This window comes from Lagenorhynchus albirostris, chromosome 16, assembly GCF_949774975.1.
Source record: "Lagenorhynchus albirostris chromosome 16, mLagAlb1.1, whole genome shotgun sequence".
NCBI classification, from domain to species: domain Eukaryota; kingdom Metazoa; phylum Chordata; class Mammalia; order Artiodactyla; family Delphinidae; genus Lagenorhynchus; species Lagenorhynchus albirostris.
Genome location: NC_083110.1, coordinates 19,441,489 through 19,466,263, shown reverse-complemented (window position 1 = coordinate 19,466,263; position 24,775 = coordinate 19,441,489). Strand labels below are relative to the sequence as shown.

The following is a 24,775-nucleotide window of genomic DNA, read 5'->3' as shown; positions in this document are numbered from 1 at the left end:
AGTTCAGGAAACGATACGTGATCTTGTTTTTAATTTATAGTTTAGTTTTGTTTTGTCTTTTGGGTAGTTAAATAGGTTTTATTTGATGCTGTTTATTATATTACATTAACTTGGCAGGTGGCACATTTATCCTTTGGGTCGTGATTCTGAGGTGAATAATAGCTTGATTTAGAGAGGGACTTGAGAACACTGTCTAGTTGGTTTTACCCTTATAATTTACATTGCATATCATTATGGTGTATGTATATTCATATACAGTTATATATTGTTCCAAAATAAAAGATGAGAAATGTGTTTGGTAAAATGGGACTTCTAGAGCAGTATACATTGCAGTCCTCAATTTGAGCTATGTAACGTATACTCCAGATAATTTATTAGAAGCAATACTCTAACAGCCAAACCTGTTTAAGTCCTGTGCGTGCGTGCATGTGTGTGTGTGTGTGTTTTCATCTCATTTGTTTCTTTTGTGATGACACATCCTGACACAGCATACTAATGACTGTTTTTTAGAATAACATTGACATATGTCCACTTAGACAAATGAATATTTTCATCTTTAATGAGTCATTGGAGAAGAACAAGAAGTTCAGATGCAAATTTGAGTTGAGCTGGAGAGCAAGGTTAAGATAAGAAAAAGAAAAGAAATGTAGGACTATGTTATAATCCCTTAATCACAAGAATCATCACCTCATATCTATTGCACACAGACACAGACACGCACACAGACACACACAAACACACATACACACATACCCCATGCGTGGAATGCCATTAACATTCCAAACAAATTGAATTTTTATTCGTTATTAAAATCACTTTTGGGTGCTCTGATGTTCTCATTGGCAGTGGGCTTTGATTCATTTGATATTTGCCATTATATTAAAGACAACATGAGGGAAAACCAATGTCTGGTCTTCCTATTGTGAATTAGCAATCATATTTGTGAATCACTTTAAATAAAACAGTTATGAAACAACCCAAGCTGTTTTCTGCCTAATAGCCCTTAAACGTTGTATCTGTGTTTTCTGGAAACCCTATTTGTAAGTGGTTCTGGATCCTCAGATTTTCCAGTAAGTGTCATGATTAAGTGTCAGGGAAGCCCTAATCTTGACTTTTGAGCAGTATTCTATAATTTTCTTTAATTTTCTGTAATTTGACCTGTCTCAGGTTAAGAATAATTTATGCTATTCACAGCTCACTAAGACTTTTGTTTGTTTTTGTTCTGTTTTAGTTTAGATTTGTTTTGTATTAATAAGAATATGGGGCTTCCCTGGTGGCGCAGTGGTTGAGAGTCCGCCTGCCGATGCAAGGGACGCGGGTTCGTGCCCCGCTCTGGGAAGATCCCACATGCCGCAGAGCGGCTGGGCCCGTGAGCCATGGCCGCTGAGCCTGCGCGTCCGGAGCCTGTGCTCCGCAACGGGAGAGGCCACAACAGTGAGAGGCCCGCGTACCGCAAAAAAAAAAAAAAAGAATAAATTAAAAAATAAGAATATGCATAAACCTTTATCAAATGCTTTCCTAAAATCTGTTAAAATATAGTAAAACAAGGAATTTCATTGGTAGTATTTCCCAATCACAAGCCACTGTTTTATTCCTAGGAGAAACTGCATTGTTTTGCTGTATTATTAGTCTTTAATTACATAGTTAGAGTTAATTTGCTAATATTTTATTTAGAAATGTGATGTTTAAATTAAAAACAAAATTGCCTGATAGTTCTGCCCCCTGCCTCCTTTCTGTCTAATTTTGTTATCAAGTTACACAATCAGTAAAATGTGATCATTTAAATGGAAGGGGGCTTAGAAGTCAAATAATTAATCTGCTCATCTTATAGATGGATAACCAAAGACAGAGAAGTAAATGGTTACATTAGCAAAACTAATATCAGAGACAGGATTGTGTGATTTAAGATTTATAACATTTGGGAGGCAAGTTGAGATGCAAAGTCTTAGAGGATATTAAGTTCCTTGGCAATAGTTTGTTTCCATGAAACAGCCTGACTACAGTCACCACTAAGAGGTTCACCTACCTCTAGCTTCCTATCCTACTTAGAAACTACAGTTTTATCCTCTCTTTCATGTGTCCCCTTAAATAGGTTATGTTTCTTGAGATTTGCTTGTGTTGTCTTTGAGTTCTCCGGCAGTTCCTAGCCCACATCATAGGTGCATAATCAATATTTGTTACTTGATGAAACTGTTTACCTGCACCTTGCTATGCACTTTTATAACACAATTCTATTAGTTAAATATTCTACAAAACTCATAATTCATGGTCATTTCTTGTTGCTGCAAGGGGCAGCGCAGCAGCATTGTCTGACCAGGAGGAACAGAAGAACTGGCTTGCTTAGCCAGAGGTCACTTGGACCCCAACACTGAGAGATCACAGAGCCCCTTCTACACTTCTCACATTCAGTCCCAGTGCTCTGAGCTAGGTTTACCTGGAAACAAAACATGTGTTACATTAGGTTCTGCTGGAGATACTAAAGCTCCTGGGTTTGTTCATGGGAGTTACCGCGCCTCTTTCCATCTGCCTTACTCACCAGCATTTGGCAGCCAGCCTCGGTCCTTTGAAGAGTTATTTTGCTTGATTAAAAGTAAATAAATTAAAAGCTAAATTGGGAGCTAATCAGTTGTTCCCAATTTGATATCTTAAGTGAAACTAAAACTCGAAAGAAGCTGCCTCCCAAGCTTTTTGTTAAGTACAATGACCAGACTAGAAGAAAAGTGTGTTACTTTTCTTTGAGGTCCAACTGTCTAAGCCTTTGTGGAATATTGCAAATGAATTTCAGAGGGAAATTTCATTTCCCTTTCTCGCTTGTCCTGAATTTCTGCTGCTGCCTCCTCCCTCTAAACTCAATTTTTCATCCTCTCTTTGGGGATGATACATTCGTACGCATACTAATCCATGCACTCATGCATTTATTCATCCACTGAAGGACTATTGTTTGGCTACCATATATCAGGTACTAGAAACTGAGGGTCCAGTGATGAACAAGTAAGGGCCCTGCTCTTATAAAGCAGAAGAAATGGTCACTAATCAAATAATCTTTTCAGTAAACGTATAATTACAAATCGAGAATTAGGCTCTGAAGGAAAAACCTGACTTGGTTAGAGAGGTCTCAGTGCTGGGTAGGGGATGCAGTATTGGTGAAAAACTTTCTAAAAATTCACTTGGGAGCAGAGACCTGCAGTTAACTCTGTCTAAGTGGTGTAAATGTGGCAATGAAGGAGGAGGAGCACATTCCAGGCTAAAGAAAACAGCATGTGCAAATGTCCTGTGGCAGAAGGAAGCATGGGTAGTTGAAAATAGGTTGACATAGCTGAAGTAAAGAGAGAAAAAGAACTATGGGTGATGAGTCTTGGACCAGACTATAGAGGACCTTGTAGGGAAGGGAATGTGGAGTGGGAATGGGAGATGATGATGGGGGAATCAAATTTTCATTTGAAAAAAATCGTCAGCTGCAGTGTGGTGAACATATTGTGGAGAAGGCACAGTGGCTGAGAATCAAAGCTAAGTCTGAATGAAAAAATAAAACTGACAGTAAACTTGACTAGGGTGGGGAGCAAGAAACATAGATGGTTCAGGAGATGTTTTGAGAGAGTAAATCAAAACAAATGGATTGATAAGGGAATGGGAGTGAGTATTGTCTAGGCAGCCTCTAGCTCTCTGCTTCGTGTCACAAGACACATGGGGCTACCTCACCACCTACACTGTCCTCTGTCCACACTACACTAGTCTGACCATTATCATTCTGCCTCAACCAACAATGGCCCTCTGTGTGGCTGAATCAGTGAATAATTTCAGGAATTACTTACTTGACTTCTTATTATTTGATACTTGAAACCACCTTCTTGAAACTTTCTCTTCTTCTATCCTCTATGACATCAGAGTATTGTGGGTAACCTTCTCTATCTCTGGCCACTTTTTCCGAGACTTATCATAGGTTTATCTTTTTCTATCTGCCTAATAAATATTGGTATCTTAGGTACTCTTCTAAGAATATTTACTCCCTACTCACACACATCCAATTGCTGTTGATAAGCTAGCAGCTTCCTAATTAATGTCCACTGTAGACCCTTCCTCTCTTTTCCTTCTTCACAGCTCTTCACAAGCTTTTGGGAATCTTTATTCTTTTCTAAATTCAGAAAGCAATCCAATCTTTTGTAAATGCCAGGTCACAAATAAAGAACTTGTTTTAGCTATACTGTTTCTGTATCCTTCCTTCAAGTGTTTATTTGTATCTTTGCTACAGATTTGTCAGATTTTGACTTTCCCAATATACAAACAGTCAGACTGAAATCAGCTCAAGGCAATTAAGTTTAATGACTCAAGGGCTTTCTTCCCTCAAGTATTTTCCTCCATAACTTAAAGTAATGATACTAACCTTTATACTCATGTAATAGATAATTAGAAACTTTTTTTTTGATGAGGAAGGGGCAGAGGAAGGACATAGTTTCCAATTAAGTTGTGCTAAGCCCTCTAAGATATACATTCATTGCATTTATTAAGACACAATAGAAGATATCTATTCATGATAATTCAATTTCCAGGTGAACAAAGATAAACTATTTTTTAATTTATTTACATAGACTAAATTCTGTTTTTAGGATACTTTGGCTGATAATTTTTTTTTTAAAAGAATACATAATTGTCTTTACCTTCTAGCAGTTTAGCATCTGAAAAATACATAAGTAAGTCTAGGAAGAATAAAGTAGGTGCTATACTTTATGTGGGAGTATGAATTATGATTCTGGGCGTCTGAGAAGGGTTTGTGGAGGAGATGTTATTTGATCCAGGCCTTAATGTATAGGTATGAATTTAAAAGAGCATGTGACAGGGCTTCCCTGGTGGCTCAGTGGTTGAGAGTCCGCCTGCCGATGCAGGGGACACGGGTTCGTGCCCAGGTCCGGGAAGATCGCACATGCTGCGGAGCGGCTGGGCCCGTGGGCCATGGCTGCTGAGCCTGCGCGTCCGGAGCCTGTGCTCCACAACGGGAGAGGCCACAACAGTGAGAGGCCCACGTACCACAAAAAAAAAAAATAAAAATAAAGAGCACATGACAAAGCGAGAGAGAGGCATGGACATATATATACTACCAAATGTAAGGTAGATAGCTAGTGGGAAGCAACCACATAGCACAGGGAGATCAGCTCGGTGCTTTGTGACCACCTGGAGGGGTGGGATAAGGAGGGTGGGAGGGAGGGAGACACAAGAGGGAAGAGATATGGGAACATATGTGTATATATAACTGATTCACTTTGTTATAAAGCAGAAACTAACACACCATTGTAAAGCAATTATACTCTAATAAAGATGTAAAAAAAAAGCACATGAAAGGATGGCTTTTAGATATAATAAACAGCTTACAAAAGGATAAACACAATTGCTAAATTATTTTCTTCAAGAATTAGATGTCCTTTTTTACCTGGTCTGTAAAATGTTCTAATAGATATCTAGGGATTAGATATTCAAAACAAGACAGGTAAAAACACATTTACCTATATGTTCAGGAACTGAAGTGAACATCTCCTTCTCTGCATTTGCCCCTGATACTAGGGTATCCAGGTTGCCTACATCCAGAGGCAGACATTCGACTAGAAAGTGCCTTCCACTGAAATGATTATGGTTCTGCATTGCCAGCCTTTAACTTTGCTGAGAGTAACCATCTGAAATTAGTGCATAAGTGGTGTGTAAATTTCTGGTTCAGTACTACATTCAGTTATAGTTGCATGCAAGATAGTATGAATTTGGGTTACTTAAGGAGAAAACAAAAGAGACTTCATTTGAAGATACAAGGTAGTGCACGTAAATACAGGCAAACTGAGAGAAGAGGGCTGAGATTGGGTAGGAACAGGAACTGCTCCAGGACTCCATGCAGGAAGTGATGGATATGCCCACACCAGGGTCAGGGTTGGACTACTAGGAGCTTTGATTAACTGTCATACCAAGATTTCACACCACTGGGTTAGAGGAGGAGACAGTAGTTCTCCAAAGGGAAATCAGAGTGTTATTGACAGAAAAAGGAATGGATACTGGGGAGAAGGCCAGAGATTTCTCGTACACTTGATTTTCTTCTTTCCTGAGTATTTTGATTTTTAAACTTTTCTCTATTTGTTATAGACTAAATGTTTGTGTCCCCCAAAATTCATATGTTGAAATCCTAACACCCAAGGTGATAGTATTGGGAGGTAGAACCTTTTGAAGGTGATTGGGTAATGAGGGAAGGACCCTCATATAAGTGATTAGTGCCCTTATTAAAAGAAGCCCCAGAGAGATCCCTCACCTCTTCTGCCATGTGAGGTTACAGCTAGAGGGTTTATTCTATGAATCAGAAAGCTGGTACTCACCAGACACTGAGTCTGCCAGCACCTTGATTCTAGGCTCCCCAGCCTCTAGCACTGCGAGAAATAAATTCCGTTTTTTGTAAGCTACCCAGTGTATTTACTTTTGTTATAGCAGCCCTAATAGACTAAGCCCTATTTCTCAGGTGGTAGTATAGGTTATTATTTCTTGTCTCTAATTTGTGAAGCCTTTTCTATGACTCCTAGCCTCTTCCATATATATTCAGTTCATACTTCTTGTAGACTTTCACCCCTTTACATTAATTTTCAGGAAGGAGTGTCTATCCAAACAAATGAAAATCAACCCAAAGTCTAAATATGTTTCTGTGTGTTGTGTGTGTGGACGGTGGTATATCAGAATCACCTGGGGAACTTTTAACAGTTGAATTAAACGTACGTTATACCTCTTCTAACGTCCACCCATAGACATACTTAATATGTCAGAATATCTTGGCAGAGGAACCTGGACTTTTCTCTTAATAGCTATACTGGTGATTCTATTATGCTAACCATCTAACTTAACCCACAAGTTGAGGACTACTAATGAAGATTTTCTATGAGCCCAACCTTATTTCTATTATTGAAGATATTTGACATTTTAGATTCTATAACCACTGTGAGAAAGTTGTTGAGAGAAAGATTTCACCTCATTATAAGGAAGAACTTCTTAACTCGTGTAACTTTGGGCTACCCTGCAACGGGAATAGGCTGCCCTGCAAAACAGTAAATTCTGTCTCTGAAAGTGTTTACACAGGAGTTGCATGACCATCTGCCAGAGAGGAAAATGAATGAAAATGAGACAGTGACCTTTCTTCCCCCTTGAGAGCTAAGATACACAGTGACATATTACAATTAACTATGTGAACTATATATAAACAATGAATATGCAAAAATGGAAATCTCACCAAACATCAAAGTTGGCTTCATGTTCTTGAGAAATCATATCGCAGGTAAATATCTGTGTGAGAGCTCCTTAGTGACAGAATGAGTGATGTATGATGAGCAGCTGTCCAAATAGTGAGCTTGTTCCTAGCAACGGTACCATTTCAGTTGTCTAAGATGACTTGAGAGGACAACTAGTGCACCTGAGATTTCAAATAACACTTGATATTAGAATGTTAAAATATAGCATGCTCTGGTATTCAGTACTTTTAAAATTCAATCTCTTGATCAGCTCAGAACAGAGTAATGATAAACAGCAGAGTTAAGCGTATAGCATGGTAGACTGATTTAAAGGTCATTGAAAATACTCCCGCTCTCCAAATATCTTTTTTATAGCGTTCCTTGGTACTGCCATTAGTGAGTCATTGGTGGTGAGGGGGTCAAGTATGGCCAACTCCCTGACCTTGATGGAACCGGCCTAGCTGGCAGGGTTTTATGAAGCCAGGTTCCGGAGCAGGGAATTTCTTACTTCAGAACATGAGTCAGGGAGCGAGAGGTACCATGTTCTATGCCAGGTGAAGGGGGAAAAGTCCAGCAAATAGAAAAGATGGCAGGGACATTCAAAATTGGTATACAGAAACTGAACTAGGAACCAGGAAGAGGAGAACAAACACCAACAAGATGGTAATAAATGTGAATTAGTTCAAGAATTGTCTGGTCAGGCTTTTTTGTGTACAACTTTTTTTTTTAATAGACCTGAAAGGGCAGTAAATTCAAGTTTAAAGCATTTAGAATGAGATATACATCTTAGAGGGCACAAGGACTGGTGAGAAGGAAAGAGGCTCACAAGTGAGGTGCTGATGTTAAAAAATCACTCCCCTCTGAGTAACATGAAAACATGTCCCTGTCTGAAATATTTTTAAAATTTGACTTTTGCAATTGTTTTAGTGATATAGCTTAATCTTTTGTAAAAATGAAAGAACGTTGTGTCCTGGCCTTCTCTTTTTTTTTTTTTTTTTGCGGTAAGTGGGCCTCTCACTGTTGTGGCCTCTCCCGTTGTGGAGCACAGGCTCCGGACGCGCAGGCTCAGCGGCCATGGCTCACGGGCCCAGCCGCTCCGCGGCATGTGGGATCCTCCCGGACTGGGGCACGAACCCGTGTCCCCTGCATCGGCAGGCGGACTCTCAACCACTGCGCCACCAGGGAAGCCCTGGCCTTGTCTTTTTAATAAACTTGTGAATTTACCTGAGTGTGCTTGGTCTCATTTATTTAGGATAATTTAGGCTCTGATTTTCTTGGTCTTGGCTAAGGATATAGCACAATATCAATAAAAAGTCTGGTCAGTCATTTCAATGCAGGAAACTTTTCATTGCTTTAATTCAGGATGGCATAAATAGCACACACATAGCCTTGATTAATAGTCTCCCTGTCCTTGGATAGTTTGAGTAAGTCTCTTTTCTCTGACTTTGTTTTCCTATTTATACAATAGAGAATTAGAGAATGAGGTCAGAGGTCACAAATTGGTGAACTATGAACTAAAGTAAGTCAACAGACTGTTAGCTTGGTTAAGGAATTGAGTTTTCCCTTGTATTTCAACTTGTTTTAATGAGGCCTTATGCCTTTAGGCAGGGCATACACACTCACGTTTGCCTGGGGCACCACCATGCACCCTAACCACTGTTATATCTAGACGCTATGTTTGTATTCCCTGCATGAGTGCTGTAAACATTTGAATTTGTGGCTCTTTGATTAGACATTTTGTCAAATTTCTTTAGACTCCTAAAGTTTTAATTCTATAAAACCTCTTGAGAAAGAGAATGTTCTTTCCTACCCCCCATTAATAGAAGGGAGATGAGCTGGAAGGAAATTGATACATGGTCAGGGCTACCTGGTATCAGGCTATCTTCACAAACTATCTCATTTAATCCTCAAAGTACTCCAGTGAGATTGATTCTATCATACCCGTTTTATAGGTGACAGAATGATCTCAGAGATGTCTTGCCCATGGTCAGAAATTTTATTAATTGTGGGAATTGAGTTAAAACCCACATCTATTTGTATCCAAAACCTCTCTGTGAACAGTTTTCCTTAGTGGGCAAAAATTTTTCACAAGGATCTCTTGAATAATGAAACTTTACACAGACTTTTGAAACACTGTCAAAGTTAGATGTATAAAAGCTGTCAGATGTCCAAATATCTCAAACTGTTTTATAAAATATTTTGTTTGCATGCTGTTTTCTTTGACCAATAGGGAGTTGCCTTCATGCTATGCTGGGGAACATACCTGACTGCCTAAAGAGCCACGCAGAACTTAGGAATATTGTTAGAAAAAATTTGGCTTTCATTTACACATTCATGTGACTTAGAAAATACGTCACAAATCACTCACATTAGAAATGTAAAGCGATTTTTATCACATAACTTTCTCTATTTGGTCGCAGAATACTAGCTATCCTATAAATTCTATTTGTTTGTATAAAATATCACTAAAACTCCATATGCCTTAATCTGGAAATAGTACTTGATTATCTAGAAAGTTTACCTGACATAGAACAGTTCTGGTAAGAAGTTTGGGTATGTCTGAATAAAGGGAGACAGAAAGAGTGTTAATATAATGATTAATTGAGTAGAAAACTTTGAGGTTTCTGTATTTTCAATTGAGAGTTTTGTAAGACTTAAGTCTTCTGATATAAACAGAAGCTTTGTGTTGAGGATGATTTTTATGTTAACATTAGTCACTGAATTGGCTACGATAAACATGGAGACCAGAAAATGTCCAGAAGAAGAATGTGTTTTTAAAAGGGAAAAAAGGTAAAGATGAAACATTAAAAATAAAGTAAAAGAGTGTCCCCACCCTTCCTCCTGGTAACCTCTAAGTCTGTGAGTCTGTTTTGTAAATAAGTTCATTTGTATCATTTTTTTTAGATTCCTCATATAAGCAATATCGTATGATGTTTGTCTTTCTCTGTCTGACTTCACTTAGTATGATAATCTTCAGGTCCATCCATATTGCTGCAAATGACATTATTTCATTTTTAATGGCTGAGTAATATTCCATTGTGTATATGTACCACATCTTCTTTATCCATTCCTCTGTTGATGGACATTTAAGTTGCTTCCATGTCTTGAATGTTATAAATAGCTCTGCAGTGAACATTGGGTGCATGTATGCTTTCGGATTATGGTTTTCTCTGGATATATGCCCAGGAGTGGGATTGCTAGATCATATAGTAGCTCTATTTTTAGTTTCTTAAGGAACCTCCATACTGTTCTCCATAGTGCCTGTACCAATTTACATTCCCACCAACAGTGAAGGAGAGTTCCCTTTTCTTAACACCCTCTCCAGCATTTATTGTTTGTAGATTTTTTGATGATGGCCATTCTGACTGGTGTGAGGTGATATCTCATTGTAGTTTCGATTTGCATTTCTGTAATAATTAGTGATGTTGAGCATCTTTTCATGTGCCTCTTGGCCATCTGTATGTCTGTTTCTTTGGAGAAATGTCTATTTAGGTCTTCTGCCCATTTTTTTGATTGGGTTGTTTGGGATAGATTGGGAGTTTGGGATTGACATCTACACACTACTATATTTAAAATATGTAACCAACAAGGACCTACTGTATAGCACAGGGAGCTCTGCTCAATGTCCTGTAATAACCTAAATGGGAAAAGAATTTGGAAAAGAATAGATACATATATAACTGAATCCTTTTGCTGTACAGCTAACACAGCATTGTTAATCAGCTATGGTCCAATATAAAATAACTTTTTTTAAAAAAAAGAGTGCCTATATAGAGTACCTTTCTGTGATTTTAAACTTTGGATTAACCAACATTCATCTGATTTAACCAAAAGATTGAGGCAATAATTTAAAATTTTTACTTAAAACAAAGAGTGCTCAAATTTACAGATAGCTGTTTTCTGCAAGTGCAGTGCATATTATTATGAGACATACTAAATCAGTTAGACTGCTACATTTTACTTTCTGTGAGTGGGGCTTTGGGAGTGGGGGAGAGGGGCAAAGAAACTGCTGCCCTTTTCAGACAATTCACAAATGTGCTAATTATGTGTCAGATATGAAAGCTGAGGCACTGTGACCTTCAAGCCAACAAAAGACCTTTTCAAGTAAGCCATTTCCATGTATATTAATAAAGTGAACAATGCCGTTCCCCAGTTAAATAATGTATGGCTGCTATTTCATTATATGTAAATGCAAACCATGGAGTTGTTTCACTGTTGACATATTTAAAGTAATGCTATAAAAAAAGAAAAGGCTGCAAATCCATGTAAGTAACAGTTTGTGGTACTCTACAAATAGTCATCCAAGGATATGTTTGTTGTTCGCTTCCACTGCATGCAGTTTAAGTGCGGTTTCTCTGCAACTGAATGCATTTTGGATTTGATCAGTAAAACTTGCCATGTGCTGAAGTATATAATAACTAACAGAGATATTCGGAAAGTGATTGTCAGAAAAGCAAGCTGTTTGCAGTGATGAAGACAACAACGTATTTTGTAGATTAGAGAAAACATTGCCTCTCTACATGAATACTCACCTGTTAGCAAGGGAAATGTTGAATAAGAGCGAGGTTCAGAGGAAAAGAAAGGAATTCCATGATCTTTCTCATCACTCATTCATGGTGTAAAGAAATTATTTGTAAACATTGGACTTAGGTAATGGATGTGAATGTAGTTATTTAAAAGGGCACCCATTTCCCTGGAAAAGAGTGTTAGTTTAAAAAGCAATAATGTATAAAAGAATATGGGTATTACTAAGGGCTTGAATCAAATTGACTCCTCGAATGTCAAATAGTGCCTACGAAGTTGTGGTAGAAAATCAAGAACAGGAAGAAGAATTCAATTATCTTGTATTTGTCCAGCTTTGCAGCATATTTGATGCTGAATAAAACATGAATAAAGATACAGTCATGCTTAATGCAACTTAAGTATGCATAATAGACCTCTGGGAAATAATAAACCAATTACAAACTTAAAATAAACCACAATCGTATGAGATTCCAAGAATCTATCAGCATTCAATCCATAAGTAAACTTTTTTTTCAGTCCCATAGGAAACCATAATAGTTAGCATCTTATTATGGGTTAGGTGTTGATACCAAGAGACTGTACAGGGTTTACTAATTCACTCACCAGTCTTCCTTTTGGCTTTAAATGATTTTCCATGGCCCTTTGTTGTTATTTAATATCAATAGATTATCTGAATGCTTCCATAAAGCAGATACCAGTGACATTTATGAAAATGCTGTTGTTTGTCATTGAGATTTTCAATGAACATATACATACTCTTACTTGTCTAGGATGACAAATGTTTCTTCATTTCCTTCATAATCTGAGATAATTTCCATTGTTTTATATTGTACTTAAGGTGGCAAATCTTGCTTGTTCCATGTCAACAAATGAAGATGGAATTAAGATTGTCAAAGTTGCAGCCAATCACCTGGAAACCTTGTGTCCACAGGTATGATAACTAAGTTACTGACTCTTTCAATAAACTAGCTATAAAAAAATTATATGTAATGCTTCAGACTTTCATACATATGGAAATATTTTAAAATATATGTTTTAAACACAGACAATGACTTATCCTAAGGTCATACTTAGTTGTTTGCTAAGCATCTCATTCTTTATTTAATACCTGGTTCTTGTAACATATCCTGAGGGACCATATTAGAATTTTGTGAAAGGTATAGTTTGAAATCAAAGCAGTGTTTTGTCTAACAGATCTGATTTATTTGTAGTCTTATTTATTTTGAAACCTCAAATTATAAAACATTAATGTTTTTTTTTCCCTCTTTTATCAAAATAAGGCATGAGTTTGAAAAAAGCCAAGAAATATTTTCTTGTCTGCAATTCAGGAATTTTTTAAAATCTGAAGAGCAACACGTTCATTAGGGAATTATTTTTAGATGACGGATTGTCTTGAAACCATGAATCAGGATACACATGAGGTCAATCTTAAACCTTCCTTGTCTTAGAATAAGCAATAAATAGTATGGATAATTACTTCATAATAAAAACCACACATGTTGTAAGGATGCGAAATATAATAATGATTAGAAACTTCCAGTCTCTGGACATCTTCTTAGATTCTGATTTTACTAAAAGTAGAGTGTGTGTTAAATTCTTGATTTGCCTTGCTGGTGACTTCATCTCTAAGAATATTGAGGAAACAGTAAGGGAGAGTGCTTCCTTAGACTTAATGTTGATTAACAAGTGAACGCGGGCTGAAGAAATGCAGTCTGAGGACCTGCACCTGAGATCTCGTAACCGATGTCAGTTTTCTGTGAGGTTCCACAAGGTACAGAACTCTGCAGTGAGGTCTCTGAAGTGGCAGAATCACTTACACTCCCCTCAAGAGTCTGAATTCTTATTTCTCCACATGGTGGATAACACTTGATGCTGTCATTTTTGAAATGTCTTTTGAATCCAAATAGTATTCAATGTATCTCATTGGTTTCAATTTATAATTTTCTGATTACTCAAGAAAACATTTTTTTAAAACACTTGTTAACCATTTGGCTTTCTAATTCTGAGTTGCCTTAACCCTTTGCCAAGTTTTAGTTTTGTTTTTTTTTTTATTGCATTGCTTAGGTTTATTAAAAATGTCTTCTGTTGACTATGGCTTTTCTTTTAACTTTGAAAACAATATTTTAATCATAAAATATTTTAAGAACTTTAATGTGAACATATGATCTATCTTTTAATTTCTTAAATAGATATTTGAGCACCTACCCAGTGCCATGGTTTGTTGGTTTGTGCTTTGTCAAGAAATTCTTGCAACAAAAATGTTATATAGTTCCCACATTTTCTTTTTAAAAGATTGAATTATTGTTATTTAACCTTTAGATCTTTTTTTCATCTGAAATTTATTTTTATGTCTAAATGAAGTGGGATTTTTTCTTTTTTTAACAGTGGTAACCATTGGGAAACCGTCATGTATTAAATAGTTGATCCTTTCCCAATTAATGTGAAATGTTACCATTTTTCACACATACACACACACTTTTTAAATGTTTCCATTGTTTTATATGTATACATATGTGCATAAACTATAACATAAGTAATGCATGCATATATATACATGTTTTAATACATTATACATGTATAATACATACATATCAAATCTGAATAGTTTCTTTACTCCTATTCTGTATGAAACATAAATTGATAGATAAATTGAAATATGTTCCAAAGTATACAATTTTCTGGGATCTCTGTTCTATTCCAGTGCCTCATTTCTTTATCCCTGCCACAGTATTATGGAACCTTTTTCCAGTTTTATTGAGATATAATTGACATATAGCACTGTATAATTTTAAGGTATACAGCATAATGATTTGACTTAGATACATCACAAAATGATTGCAACAGTAAGTTTAGTGAACATCCATCATCTCATATAGATACAAAATAAGAAAGAAAAAAAATTTGGGGGGGGATTTACCCTCTTAACAACTTTCATACGTAACATACAGCCGTGTTCATTATATTAACCATGTTATACATTACATCCCTAGTACATACCTTCTTATAACTAGAAGTTTGTAACTTTACCACTTTTATCCAACTCCCGCTCTTTCTACTTTCTACCTCTGAAAAGCACAAATATTGTCTCTTTTTCTATGAGGTTGTTTGTTTTTGAAGTATAATTGATGTACAACACTACGTGAGTTCCTTGTGCACAACACAGTGATTCAATATTTCCATATATTTCAAAATGACCATGATAAGTCTAATTACCATCTATCATCATATAAACATATGATGTCATGACTGACAAATTCCCCACACTGTATATTTCATACCTGTGACATTTATTTTATACATGGAAGTTTGTACCTCTTAATCTCCCTCACCTAGTTCTCTCATCACCCCATCCCCTCCCCTCTGTTCTTGGTATCTATAACTTTGTTTCTGTTTTGTTACATTTGTCCATTTGTGGTTTTTTTTAGATGTCATATGTAAGTGAAATCATATGGCATTTGTCTTTCTCTGTTTGACTTATTTCACTTAGCATATTCCCTCTAGGTCTCTCCATGTTGTCACAAATAGCAAGATTTAATTCTTTTTTATGGCAGAGTAATGTTCCATTGTGTGTTTATGTGTGTGTGTGTGTTTAGCACATCTTCTTTATCCGTTCATTTATTGATGAGCACATAGGTTGCTTTAGTATCTTTGCTATTGTACATAATACTGCAATGCATATATCTTTTCAAACTAGTGTTTTTGTTTTCTTTGAATAAAAAGCAAGGAGTGGAATTTCTGGGTCATATGGTAGTTCTATTTTTAATTTTTTTGAGTAATCTCCATACTGTTTTCCACAGTGACTGCACCAATTTACATTCCTGTAAACAATGCCTAAGCGTTCCCTTTTCTCTACATCCTTGCCAACATTTGGTATTTGTTATCTTTTGTATAATAGGCATTCTGGTGAAGTTGACAGCTCGTGGTTTTAATTTACATTTCCCTGATAATTAGTGATATTGAGCATCTTTTCATGTGCCTCTTGGCCATCTGTATATCTTCTTTGGAAAAATGTCTATTCAGGTTCTTTGCCCATTTTTAATTGGGTTGTTTCTTTTTTTGATGTTGAGTTGAATGAGCTCTTTGTATATTTTGGATCTTAACCCCTTAATGAATATTTTGTTTGCAAATATCTCCCATTCAGTATGAGGCCTTTTAATTTTGTTGACAGTTTCCTTCACTGTGCAAAAGCTTTTAAGTTTGATGTAGTCCCACTTGTTTATTTTTGTTTCCCTTTCCTAAGGAGATTTATCCCCCCAAAATATTGCTAAAACCGATGTCAAAGAGCATCCTACCTGAGTTTCTTTTTATTGTTTACTTAACATTGTAGTTACTTTATTGCTCTAGAAAACTTAGTTTTTAAAACCATCAGATTACATACATAGTGATAATAAGACTGCCCCCCACACAATCAACTGTATATTACGAGGCTTCTCTAACTTAGTAGATAAATATTACACAATTACAAAACTAGCTGGTTACAGTTGAGCTATCAAGGAGGTATCACATTTCTATAGATCAAAAAGTTGAATAAATGTCACTGATAAGTCACTGATGTCACTGATGTCACCGATAAGTCACCAAGTATGTTTGAGAAATCCAAGTTACATGCACATAGAAGGAAACTGGTTACAAAAACCATTACATTACTCTGTGTTAACATTTTGCAATGTTTTAAACATTTGCAATCATGCAACAATGAATAAAGATCAGAATTTTAAAAAGCAGTTAATGGAAGCTGAATGAATGTATTTAACATATTACACAACTCAAATCACAGTTGCATAATACATCCAATCCCCCCAAACGTATCTGTGCATTACGCCATTGAAACGCACACTATTTCCCCCACAACTCCTCTGGCTCCATTCCCAACCAATAACCTTTCCTATAAACCTTTCTATTTAATCTTTTAAGTCAGATATGATGGGTAAGTATGTATAATCTTCATTATTATTTCAGAACAGATACAAAGTTTAGTCATGTGCTCAATCTTCAGTTACATTACTTTCAAAAGGCATCTGAACTGCTGTAACCGTCTATGACAATTCAAGCCTAAGAAACCGAGAAAAGTGGCAGTCAAGAATCTGATCTAAATTACTGTGTAAACTATGATAATACTAAAACCCGTGTGTCCACATTTCTAAAAGAATGATTTCCTGTTTGAGAAGTGTTACTCAATGGATCTCTGAAAGGAAAACTGACTGACTACTGTACTGCTCTCTGATGTAAAACGCTTAGGTGACCACAAATATTTACCCAGTTGGTTAACAAGCTTTCATTTGGGCCTTTTAAAAAAATATTCAAAGCCACAAAAGTAATTATGAAAATAAAATTTTGGAAGGTCATAGTATAAGATACATATAGAATTCCTATTATAATGGTACATCCAAAATAAATCTGTCCTAACACAGCAGCACAAAATCAATTTAGAAATAATTTGAAATGACAGTGGGAAGTGTTTTTGTTAAAATCGTCGACCAAAATTACTGAATAGCAAAAGAATACTGTCTCAAAATATACTGAATTTACATGTTAATATTACCACAGTGCACTCATGCCAGATATAAATTCAGGTTACCAATTAGATGAAGACAAACTTTAGAGCTATTTTTACCAGAGAAATAAATGTACTTCATGATAAAGGCACAGCAGCATCTAAAGAATTTTTGATACATTTATCACAAGATTCAAACTTCCCTATTAACAACACATTACAATAAAGTTTCTCAGCAAGTGTTTAAAAGGCTTGATTTAACATGCCAGGAAAATGAATATTTTTCTTTCGAGATGCATTTATGTAAATTATGTAAATTGCATTGAGGTCACTTTTACATCTGGAATTAACCATCCCTAAGAGAAGTACCAGCAGCTAACAATGCTCATTTATATTATATATAACTTAGCTGAATGTTAAACTATGCAACTGTTGGTGCCAGTCTGCTTATAAAGGCAATGCTCTGGAGACAAAGTCTTCTCACAAACAGTGCGCAAGCAGGTTTCATTATCAGATGTTCAACAACAATCCTCGGTTCATTAAACAAAGTCCAACAATATGGATTTCTTCGAGAGGAGTATCAAAGAGGAAGGAATATAGCATATAAAAGGGTGGAGCAAACTTAATTGACCACTAAAAAGCATAAAAACTGTAGTAGGCATCAAGAATATTTCATTACAAGCAATGAATTTCAGAATATTCTGTTGATTAGCGCTTAATTTATCCAAGAGAGCTCTCAGCAGAGGTAAGCTATTTGAACGCTTTGCATCAAGGACCTTTTTCGTGTATGTGGCAGCATGAAGCAAATAAAATAACAGCACTGGGAAAATACTCATTGTAACAGGGTAGGGAATTGACAAAAATGAGTGAATAGAACAGGTAGTGGCAGCTGTCCTCCGACGAAGCGTGGGCCAGGAATGCTCTGCTTAACTGGAAGTGTGGTAATCTTTGGTGCAGCCTCAGAGCACTAGTCAGAGCATTTGCCAGCAAAGCACATTGGTAAAAGCTTGCTGCTTCGTGCAACCCAAGAAGAGGCAGAACAAAGCAGAGCCGTAAACTGTGAACAAGCGAGAAAGCCACATTGCCATGTCGTTTATTGGCCATCATTAATTACACTTCGCGTGCCCCTTGGGGGCTGTTCAGGACGTATCCGCCATGGGGGGCTCACACACGCATCTGGGACGCTGTCCACCACTGCCAAGAGCAAATCTGGGTTTCTAGAAAGACTGAAGTGAAGGCAGAGCTTCGGAACAAGGCCCAGCAGGGCCAACCTAACACCGGCTCCAGGTTATTGCTGAACCCGGAAGTGCTCACTTCACTTCTGTGGGGAAGAGGTGGTGATGCAGAGGGGAAACCCTCAGTGGTGCCCTGAGGCATGACAGGGAAGTGTCCCTGCCTATGTTTTTTCCTAGAAGTTTTATGGTTTCAGGTCTTACATTTAAGTCTTAATCCCTTTTGAATTTATTTTTGTACGTGGTATGAGAAAATAGTCCAGTTTCATTCTTTTGCATGTAGCTGTCCAGTTTTCCCAAAACCATTTATTGTAGAAGCTGTCTTTTTCCCATTTCATATTCTTGCCTCCTTTGCCGTAGATTCATTTCCGTATAAGTGTGTGTTCATTTTTCTGGTCTCCTTTTTATGTTCCACAGATCTATGTGTCTGTTTTTGTGCAGGTAGCATACTGTTTTGATTACTATGCTTTGTAGTATAGTTTGAAATCAGGGAGCATGATACCTCTGGCTTTGTTCTTCTTTCTCAAGATGATGTTGGCTATTTAGGATCTTTTGTGTTTCCATACAAATTTTAGAATTATTTGTTCTAGTTCTGTGAAAAATGCCATTGGTATTTTGATAGGGATGACATTAAATCTGTAGATTGCCTTGGGTAATATGGTCATTTTATCAATAATAATTCTTCCAATCCATCAACTTGATATATAAAGATGTTAGAAAGCCATCTGTTTGTGTCTTCTTCAATTTCTTTTATCAGTGTTTTATAGTTTTCCTAGTACAGGTCTTTTACCTCCTCAGTTAGATTTATTTCTAGGTATTTTATTCTTTTTGATGCAATTGTAAATTGGATTATTTTCTTAATTTCTCTTTCTGATAGTTTGTTAGTGTATAGAAACACTACTGATTTCTGTATATTAATTTTGTATACTGTAATTTTATTGAATTCATTGATGAGTTATAATAGTTTCTTGGTAACAGGTTTAGGATTTTCCATATATTGGATCTTGTTGTCTGCAAACAGTGACAGTTTTACTTTTTGCCTTACAAGTTAGCTTCCTTTCATTTCTTTTTCCTGTCTGAATACTGTGCCTATTACTTCCAGTACTATGTTAAATAAAAGTGGCAAGAGTGGGCATCTTTGTCTTATTCCTGATCTTAGAGGAAATGCTTTTGGCCTTTCATACATTGCATATGACGTTGTCTGTGGGCTTGTCATATATGGCCTTTATTATTTTGAGATATGTTACCTCTATACGCACTTCGTTGAACTTTTTTTTTTAATTATTATAAATGGATGTTGAATTGTCTCAAAAGCTTATATGATTTTTATTCAGTTTGTTAATGTGGTATACCACATTGATTGAGAATATTGAACCATCTTTCATCCCTGGGATAAATCCTACTTGTTTGTGGTGTATGATCCTTTCAATGTACTGTTGAATTTGGTTTGCTAATACTTTGTTGAGGATTTTTGCCTCTATGTTCATCAGTGGCATTGGCCTGTAATTTTTGTGTGTGTGTGTTGTGTCTTTGGTTTTGGTATGAGGGTGTCACAGTCTTAATTATGACTTTGTATTACATCTTGATATCTTCTAGGCAAATTCAGTTACTTCATTTTTTGCTTTAAAGTATTACTGTTCTACTCTTTGCTCTTTTATAACTTTCAGGATCTACTTGCAAAGTTCTATAAAAATACATATTAGAATTTTTATTGAAATTGTTAAAATGTTTTAGGTTTTAGATTATTTTATGGAATAATGACTCCTTCAAAATATTAACTATTTCCACTACTAAACATGTTTTTATGTATCTCCATAATCAGATCTCTTTTTAAATGTTGCCACATGCTGATGGCATCCAAATTTTTCTCTCCGGGCCAGCCCTCTTTCCTAAAGACTAAACTCACATACTTAGTTTGCCCTTGACATTTCCACATTGATACCTAGAAGACATCTAAAGCTTAAAATAGCCCAAATGGAACAAATGTTTGCTCTATCTCCACCTCATTCTGCTTCCTCTTCAGACTTTCTGATTTTAGTTAATGGCATGGCCTTTCACCTAGTAGTTGCTCTGGGGAAAAACCTAAAGATTTTACTTTTTTTATTCAGTAAATATTTATTGAATATATACTATGTGGTAGGCATTATTTATGCAACTGGGGAGTAAACAGTAAAGAAAACAAAAATTAGACAAAAATTCTTGCCCTTGTGAAGTTTATATTCTAATGATATCTAATGGCTGGTTTTCCTATTTAATCCATTAACAAGCCCTATCAACTTCACCAAAACTTAGTTATCTTGAATCTACATACTTTTCTCCATCTCGTTTGTCAACATCATAGCCTATGCCACCATCATCTATCTTTGACTACAGAAATATCATCCTATATGGTTTCCATTCTTACACTCATATCTCTCTAATCTACTTTCTGTGTAAAAGCCAAAGTAAAATTTTTAAAAATGTTTATCATAGCAATTGCTTTCCTTAGCCCCTTACAGTAAAATGCAAACTTCTTTTAATGGCTTATTCACACTTAATATGAAATTCCTACTGCTTAGCTTTCAGCCCTACTTAATATTATTTTCCTTTTCACTCATTAGATCTCTGCACATTGGCCTGTTTCTAGAATACAGTAAGCGCCTTCCAACCTGAGGGACTTCGCACTTGGTCATTTTCCAGTGTGCTTTTCTCATATGGCCATATGGACTGCTTCTGTTACGTTTAATTTGTGAGAACTGAGCTCAGATATCATCTTCTCAGACATCAATCTCCCTAAGTTACTTGTTCAGCTATAACCTATTATGTCACCATATTTGTTTCTTTTAAAGTCTCTTTTTTTACATTCCACATATAAGTAATATCATATGACATATGTCTTTCTGCATCTACTACAATCTGAAATTATATTTTATATTATTTTGTTACTTTTTATTATACATTGTACACACTCAAACATAAAGTTCATGAAGGCAATGATTTATAGTTCCTTGTTCACTACTTATGTCTCCCATACCTAGCAGAAATACAGCATATATTGTATGCTCAATAACTATTTGTCCAATATATAAGTGAATGATAGGGTTTCTAGAATGTTAAATCATTCTATATTCATAGAGGGCAGCAAGATTTTTTGTAACATCTTTTATGATACTTTTCCTAACAAGGCATGTCTTTTTTCTTTTTTTTTTGACAATGTAAAAAAAAATACCTTAGAATTAGTTTGAGTTGTAACTGATGAAAAACAAAATCCTTAAAATGATTGATTAATGTATAGTTGCTAACCAAGGGTGAGACCTCTACTGCTGGGCTACAGTCTGCTCTTGGCCTAGCTCATTTCAGTGTTTTACTAGTGATTTGGATAAAATTATAGAATTACGTTCTTAAATTTTTCAGTTAAAAATAAGAGTATAGGGCTTCCCTGGTGGCGCAGTGGTTGAGCGTCCACCTGCCGATGCAGGGGACATGGGTTCGTGCCCCGGTCCGGGAGGATCCCACAGGCCGCGGAGCGGCTGGGCCCGTGAGCCATGGCCACTGAGCCTGCGCGTCCGGAGCCTGTGCTCCGCAACGGGAGAGGCCACAACGGTGAGAGGCCCGTGTACCGCAAAAACAAAAAAAAACAAAAAAACAAAAAACAAACAAACAAAAAAGAGGATAAAGGAACTATATTAGCTGCAAGAGTCCAGTCTCAAAGAATTTGAATATTCAAAATATGGACTAAATATCAGTATCCAGATAAAATATAATAGTTGTAAATATTAAACCATGGATATTGAGCACTATAAAACAAATTTAAAAGTAGAGAATAGAGTAAATATAGCTTAGGAAAAATTTACTCTCCAAAAGGCTTAGAAATTTTAGTTGATAGTAATCTTGGTGTGAATCACCAGTGTGCTGTAGCTGTCAAAAAAGACTAGTATGATTTAACATTTTTTCATCAAAGAATAAGTTCTAAAACATTCTCAACCTCCTTTGTACTTCAAAATTATTTTTTCAAGCTGAGTATTTTTTATATGGTATGTCTCGAAATTCGGAATTAGTGGGTCTAGAGTGAACCCCAGTTGCCTGTGTATGTATGCATGTACATATGTATGTATGCACATGTGCATGTAAGCTCCATTTTGACAATATCTCTTAAAATAAAATATGTGCATAGGTCCACTAATTCCACTTCCAGCAATTTATAGTACAGATATATGTGTGCACGTGCACAAAAGTCTATGAGCAAGTTTTCTAAAATCTTTTTTTAATTGAATTAGCATTGACATAGAGTATTATTATATTAGTTTTAGGTATACATCATGTTGATTCGATATGTCTGTACATTATGAATTTATTACCACAAGTCTAGTTACCATCTCTCACCGTACAGAGTTATTACAGTATTATTGACTGTATTCCCTATGCTGTACATCCCGTCCCTGTGACTTATTTAGTTTTACAGCTGGACATTTGTACCTCTTAATCCCCTTCACCTGTTTTGCCTGTCCCCCCGCCACGTTCCCTCTGGCACCACCAGTTTGTTATGAGCACGGTTCTTATGCAGCTTTATCTGTAATGGCAAAAGCTAGAACCAACCTAAATATCGGGGAGCAGAGAATGTAAAAAGTCGTTGAAAGTAGTAAGTCAGCTCAATATGTGTTTTGGTATGGAAGATACCCAAGATAATTGAAAAAGGTGTATTTCACATGAGTATGTATATTATCCCACTTATGTGAAAAAAAGGAGACGATTGAGCCATATGTTTATGTACTCATAGGAAAATTTTTCAAAAAGGTTCGCATGAAAATTTTAATAGTGTTTACTTCCAAGAAGCGAAACAGGAGGAATACTTGCAGATCTCATTCTGTTTCTTTAAGGACTCTTAGTTTAACCAGAAATAGGTATTTTCTTAATTTCAAAACAAAACCTAACCAATTTAAAAAATTCTAGATTAATTCTCAAGTGAGTCAGCTTGAGAAAACACAGGGCAGAAGGAGCTAATGAGACTGCACTTAATTCCCCTTTGTTAAATGCCATTGAATTCACCTAGGTTTCAGTGAACTGGATCATCCTGTTCTTACTGTGTCTAGAGGGCTACAACTGTAATACTTTGCCCAGTTACAGGTGTCACACTTTTAAAAGATTGTCACTTGCAGCATATTTAGCAGAGAATATCTGAAGTAGTGACATGACTTGAAACTATGCCATATAAAAAACTCCTAAAAGCAACAGGGAATTTTTAGCCAGGAAAAAGTAAGACGTGGAGAAACATGATCACTATCATCAAATCTTCAAAGTGAAAGACTTGCTCTGAAGGTCCCTAAGGGGCAGAACTACAACCTATGAGCAAGAGCTAGAAAGATACAAATTTTATCTCAGTATAGAATGAATTTTCTAAAGGAGCTCTCCTGGAGGAAATTGGACTTTGTTGAGAGGGAGGGATTTGGAGTTTCTCAAGGCCACAGACATTTAAAGGTAAGGAGGGTGATCTTTAGACCAAGCTATTGTGTAGAGGGTAAGAAGTTGGCCTGCAAGCCTTTTAATGCCCAAATCCTGAGATCCTCTAATGGATGTGTCTTTTATTTAAAGGAGAGAAATGTGATCTGGATGATAGCATTGCTGGAGTACTATAGCTATTAGAACTCAACCTGGCAGAAGGATAAAACCATCACTATCTAGAGGGCCTAATCCTTGTTCCATTTTAACAAGTAACTTGGAAGGTTATTTTGAAAGTAAGCATTTTATATTTGCATATGGCACAAATAGGAGAAAGAATTCAAGGGTCTAAAATATGTTGGTAATCTGGACTAATGTTTGAAAACTCATAAGCTAAAATTTAAAATGGTAAATGTAAAGTCAGAGCCTTAGGTTAAATAAAATCTATTGCGCAAGAGGATAGGCAAAACATTGCTTATGAAAAGCGCCTGGAAAGACAGGAGTCGAGAGGGGCATTTGTTATCTAGTTCAGTGAATTCCAAACACTGGTCCATGAAAGCATTCTCATGCTCTATAGTGAAATTAGGTGAATAGAGTTAAAAATTTTTTTAAGTAAAATTTATTCAACTTTTTACTCAAAATTAATGTATTTTCTACTTTGATATTCATCAAAAACAGGTGACATTTGTATAGCTGACACAGCTTTATAAGTCAGTAGCATGACATGGGGACCATCTTACGGCTTTAAAGTGATTATGGGGCTTAGCTTGTAGAATATGGGAAACTTCCCACTGTACTTGGCACAGAAATGTCCACGTCTAGAATACCATGTGGGTTCAGGCCCTGCAATTTAAGGGCTCGGTAGAAGA

General features: G+C 36.2%; 1 protein-coding gene and 1 pseudogene across 1 annotated transcript in view; one reads left to right on the top strand and one right to left on the bottom strand.

Annotated features, from left to right (window-relative positions):
• The window catches only part of CTNNA3 (catenin alpha 3), a 1,656,790-nt gene that overhangs the window by 1,066,471 nt on the left and 565,544 nt on the right, over positions 1–24,775 (top strand). Inside the window, exon 10 of the mRNA XM_060125436.1 lies at positions 12,604–12,696. Within this exon, the coding sequence (XP_059981419.1) occupies positions 12,604–12,696 (93 nt within the window). The remainder of the gene's footprint in view (positions 1–12,603; positions 12,697–24,775) is intronic.
• LOC132507462 (transmembrane protein 33-like) lies at positions 17,681–21,163 on the bottom strand (annotated as a pseudogene).